Source organism: Lygodium microphyllum, chromosome 10, assembly GCF_053477565.2.
Source record: "Lygodium microphyllum isolate KBCC chromosome 10, Lygodium_microphyllum_v1.1.10, whole genome shotgun sequence".
NCBI lineage: Eukaryota > Viridiplantae > Streptophyta > Polypodiopsida > Schizaeales > Lygodiaceae > Lygodium > Lygodium microphyllum.
Window position 1 is genome coordinate 21,196,023 of NC_141144.1, and position 5,169 is coordinate 21,201,191.

A 5,169-nucleotide genomic window follows, 5' to 3' on the forward strand; every position below is an offset into this window, starting at 1 on the left:
AGCCACCCAAAGGCACTCTCTGGATTTTTTTTTGGTGCATTGCACCATAAAAAAAGAGCGATTTAGATTTCAAGACACGAATCAAGACTCACTCTCTATGAATACACGATTCAATATTACTATCTAAAACTTAATACACGACTCAAGACTCACGATTCAATACATTATCAATACATGATACATTTGTGTACAAGGGAGTCCATATGTCAAAATAGCCCATGGCTTTAATTAGGAACAAATATATACAAAGTCAAATAGGGAGCTAGGTGCAAAAAAGCCCATGGCTTCAGTTACAAATTTTTTTTGTACAACCACATCCTACAGTATTCTGAAAGCTAATCAGAGGATGATGAGGACCCTGTGCTCTCTCCATGATCAGAGGAGCTCGCATCGGTATATTCCGATGAGTGGTGCTCGCCTCCACCAGGAGCAGTGGCACGAACATCAGCAGTGGCGGCTGGATCATCAGGGGCAGGAGCATCAGCAGCTTGTGCCTGTTCAAGAAATATACCGTATGTAAGTATACATATATATGCAATTAAATAAACCGAAATCATTCATTTAGAGTTTTCAAGTACCTGTCGACCGTATGGTCTCATGGCTGCGTCAAACTGCGCATCCGTAATACGTCCCTCGTTTCTGAAGATGGCCCACGTGTCACGTCTGCTATTGCGGCAAGCATACCCAGTCTCGTGGGCTGTGGGCCTCCTCCCCATAACCCGTCGCTGTAACATAATCAAGATAGTTTGTAAGATCAAAACAATCATAGAATCAATGAATTTGGCAAACAATCAAATAAAGAGGCAAGTTACTTACGAACTCTGCCTCCCACGACTCGACGCCGCCAGATCCGAAATGCGACGATCCAATGGTCTCCATCTGGATCCGTCGTGCCTCCACATGCTGCCTACTCTTCACGCCTCCCTCTGCGCGCTTCTTTGCCTCCTTCCACTCGCGTTTGTGGGCAGTGGCAGGTTTCTCACAAGGATAGCCACCCGCAGCTACATTCACCCCATCATCGTACGCGAGTTTCTTAAGGTGAGATCTTTTATTACTTAAGATCTCCCTTATTCGCGTCCTTCCCCATACATCCGAGAATGTCGCTCGTGGGGGATTGGGGTACCGACTATGTACACTATCTAGGACCTCCCTACATAACCGGCTATCCTGATCTTTAAATTTTACAAAACAGTTTCTATACATGTTTGAAACTACCCCCCGCATATACTCCATCACCTCTTTCCCTCTCGCATCCATGACTACCCCGCCCCTATCCGTAACATCGTAGAAAATCTCTCCCTCCACCTCTCTCGCCTCCTCTGACTCCTCACTGTCTCCTCGTACATGCCTCCCTCCATGCCCTCTCTCACCGCGTGCCCTACTACCCCCCCCGCCAAAGCACCCGCCGCATCCTCCACTCCCACTCTCTTTACTGCGGCGTCGGCTCTCATCTGTACTGCGGGAGTAGCCATGACTAGGGGTGGCTGCACGTGACTGTGTACGTGACTGTGGCTGTGAGGGAGCACGTGATGGTGGCCGTGAGCCCTCACGTGACGGTACAGAGGAGGGTGTGCGTGAGTGTGTCCGTGCAGGGGTGTGTCTCCTCGGTGAGCGTGTATGCGCAGGGGTACGTCTCGCCGGACTCGCAGGCGTAGACGGCAGTGGAGAGGCTTGTGTACTTGGGGGCGCGGTGTGACCTGGGAGTCTAGGAGGAGGATGGGCATACATATACTCTGTCAGCTCCACTAGATTAGGATGGCGCCCAAAATGGTTTATCATCTCCATCATCCAAGTGGCATATGCCCACGGATCGGAGGAAGAGCCTGGATCCATGAAGAATCTGCAAAGCGTCGAAATTCCGCCTCAATGAACCAAGCAAAACATGCATATAAAAAATAAACATATCTCCTACAATATATCTCCTCAATATATCTCCTACAATATATAACCTACAACATATATCTACCATTCTAGAAAATAAACATATCTCTTACAATACCAAACATCGAATTAGTAGAAGATCATAAGCCAAAAGAAGAAGTTCATTTCGAATTAGTGACGAAATTCATGAAAAACAAAAACTCTTTCCTCTATCTTGACAGACATTGTCCATCAAGGGAGAAATGACTAAACACATACACAAGGGTTCCTTCTTCTCTCTTTCCTCTATCTTGACGGATGTCGTTTGTCAAGAAATAAATAGTTAAGCACATATACAATGTGTGTGAATTCCTTCTTCTCTGTTTCCTCTATCTTAACGGACCATATCGGTCAAGAGAGAAATAGTTAAGCACATATAGAATGCGTGTGAATTCCTTCCTCTCTCTTTCCTCTATCTTGACGGACATCGAATTAGTAGAAGATCATAAGCTAAAAGAAGAAGTTCATTTCGAATTAGTGACGAAATTCATGAAAAACACCGCAATCCAAGTCCAAACTTGCAGCTAAAACTCAAGAGTAAAGAATGAACAGACATGGTGCCCAAATTTGCAACTCAAACTCGAGAAAAAAATGAACAGACACAGCGCGTGTACCGGCCCGTGAAAAGAACCGCGTGTAAAATCGCGTGTACTGTCTGTGCAACAGACCAGACGCGAGTCTACACGCACTGCTACACGCGGTACCGACGATAAAAATTTTGAAAGGGACCGACCACCGAAACGGTCAGATGTACTTATAAATTCTATCCTCTGTCGCTTTCAAGTACACATAGCACGGGTGGAAAGAAAGAAAGCGACAGATTTGCCAAAACAAACAAACGACAACCAACCTCTTTGAAAAGTCTTTGAAAAGTGAGTTCGTTGATTCTTGCTTCTCTCTCCCTTTCTGTGTTGTCTGCACCCTTTGCTTCTTTTGGGTAGTCCAAGAGGGAGAAGGCTGGTTGGAAGAGGCAGGTTCGGGGGTTTGGAAGAGCTGGAGGCAGAGGTACTGTAGCGACAAAGAAAGAAGAAGAAGAAGTGTTTTGAAAGAGGGATTTTGAAAGAAAGAAAGCAACGCGCGCGTAGTTAAACGCAAAAAGCACGCGTGTAAAAGCGCTGGTAAAAGCGCAGCAGAATACATTGTACACGGGTCCATACACGCGATTTCACACAGTGCAGACGCCCTCATACACGCGTTTTCACACAGAGTAGACGCGCCTGTACACGCGACACAGAGACTGTTTATACTTTTTTTAAAAACTGATTGTTCTTGTGTATCCATTGTTTTGTGCATAGGATGTGTATGATTTCACTAAAAACTGATCCTACTTCTGTATTGGTTATTTTGGACATAGCATGTCATCATCCTCTTCAAGCAGTTCTGGTGAGGATGAGACAATGCGTCATCGTGATCGCGACGTGTGGCTGGCACAAAGGATCAAGTGTACGTGTAATCGATGTCAAGGGTGCCTCAAGGAAAAGGACAGAGCAAAGTAATTGAGAGAACATTGATTGATGATCTTAATTTCACTTGCATCCTTAATAGTGATGTGATGAGCAGATGGGTTACAAGATACGAGGATGCAAAGACAAAAAGGCAAGCAGACAGAGCTCTCTTTCGGAGGCAACATGGCTCTCGTAAGGCGTACCCTAAGCATCTAGCAACACTTCCGAATGATATTCATGTTGATTGGTTGCATGAGGAAATGGAGAGAGCAGAGAGAGATGAGGGGCTGCATATCACGGCGGAAGAATGGGAGTATGCACGAGGATGCATGTTAAAGGTACATAGAACAAATGTAAATTTGCATTCTTTGTAAGTGATTGGCTTTTCATATTTATTCACATTAATTGCTTACATAGATATTGCTTATATTTTGGTCCAGTGCACTATGTTCAATGCTATATGGTGTGAATGCAAGCATTTTTGAACACAAAGAATAGATGAAAAGAGGAATACACAAGATTGCGGTGTCATTAGTAGCTTTGAGGGAGCCAATGGAAAAATGGATGATTATTGTGGCACAATCCAAGACATATACAGACTTGACTTTCGCCGCTTCTTTGTGTATGTTTTGGATGTCAAATGGCAAATGAACGTGGTGGAAAAAGGGCCTAACGCAACGATAAAACGCCATGCAAGTGGCTATGTAACTATTGACTCTACAAAGTTTTGGCAAACAAAGAAAGATAGGCTCGTATTGCCACAACAATGTGAGCAGGTATGCATTTTTTTACAAATGTGTTTCATGTACATATATATCTAAGCTCGCGCACCCCTTGACTTTTGATATGCTAATTAATTAATGAATTATGTGTATTTGAGCAGGTTATCTATCTGCCAATGGTGCATGACAGTAAATGGTGGTATGTCATCCCTATTGCACCACGTTCCAAAGTAATGTATAATACATTCACTGATATGGAGCATATGGAGGATATGGAAAGCCGCAAAGAAGATGATGTCGAACATGCCAATGTAGATGATCATGATAATGAGGATGAGCGTGCCATTTCTCATGATCATGAGGATGACCCTTCCATTGAGGATGATGGTGATGATGATGAGAATGATCAAGGCATCGGTACCATTATCAATGGGCAAAATAGCGATAGTAGAATAAATTTAATCGTAGCCTTACAAATTGATCAAATGGATATTGATGTTGATCGTTTGGCAAGGATGGATCTTATTGAAGATGAGATCGAACCCTAACCAATCCATCACTGTATTGTTCCAAATTCATGACATTTCTATTGTATACTTTGTCTTTCAATAACCATATGAAGATATATTTTTCAATATATTACGTTGTTGTAAGTGCATGTAGTGGGATTTTGTAATGGTTTGTAAACACTGCAATGCACAATGACATTTTTAAAACTTAATGGTTTTCTGTTTTGAAAAGAAATGGATTTCTGTAGTTAGGCTCTGTGTCGCGTGTAACAGAGCGTGTATTATGACAGACTTAACGCGCAAATACACGCGCCCTCACATGCAATTATACACGCGCCTGACTTGGCGCATATACACGCGCTGTTACATGCATGTATACATGCGCCCGATATTGCTGTAAGTATAAACGACCATACACGCGCCCGTAACTTTTCGCGTGTAACGGACGCGTGCATGGCGGCATTGTGTTGTAGTGATGTACAACAATAACAACAGGTGATGTAGGCTTTTGCTCAAACAGAAAGTGTTGTGATGAATGCTCTGCAAGTAGTTGAGCGTGAGATGAAGTTATTC

At 43.5% G+C, this 5,169-nt stretch overlaps 2 protein-coding genes across 2 annotated transcripts; one reads left to right on the forward strand and one right to left on the reverse strand.

Annotated features, from left to right (window-relative positions):
- Positions 1 to 335: 335 nt before the first annotated feature.
- Positions 336 to 1,257, reverse strand: LOC148029779 (uncharacterized). Its single transcript, XM_087687127.1, has 3 exons — positions 817 to 1,257; positions 579 to 725; positions 336 to 494 (listed from the first exon to the last, which is right to left on the reverse strand). The coding sequence occupies exons 1-3, from the start codon at positions 1,255 to 1,257 to the stop codon at positions 336 to 338; spliced, it is 747 nt and encodes a 248-aa protein (XP_087543253.1).
- Positions 1,258 to 3,888: 2,631 nt separating this feature from the next.
- On the forward strand, positions 3,889 to 4,635 carry LOC148029780 (uncharacterized). Its single transcript, XM_087687128.1, has 2 exons — positions 3,889 to 4,141; positions 4,249 to 4,635. The coding sequence occupies exons 1-2, from the start codon at positions 3,926 to 3,928 to the stop codon at positions 4,633 to 4,635; spliced, it is 603 nt and encodes a 200-aa protein (XP_087543254.1). The 5' UTR covers positions 3,889 to 3,925.
- Positions 4,636 to 5,169: the final 534 nt, after the last annotated feature.

Coding starts and splice junctions, on each gene's coding strand:
- LOC148029780 (XM_087687128.1), top strand. CDS start 3,926: ATGGATGATTATTGTGGCACAATCCAAGACATATACAGACTTGACTTT. Junction 4,142..4,248: donor TGCCACAACAATGTGAGCAG/GTATGCATTTTT, acceptor GTATTTGAGCAG/GTTATCTATCTGCCAATGGT.
- LOC148029779 (XM_087687127.1), bottom strand. CDS start 1,257: ATGGATGCGAGAGGGAAAGAGGTGATGGAGTATATGCGGGGGGTAGTT. Junction 726..816: donor AGTCGTGGGAGGCAGAGTTC/GTAAGTAACTTG, acceptor ATTATGTTACAG/CGACGGGTTATGGGGAGGAG. Junction 495..578: donor TGAGACCATACGGTCGACAG/GTACTTGAAAAC, acceptor TTTCTTGAACAG/GCACAAGCTGCTGATGCTCC.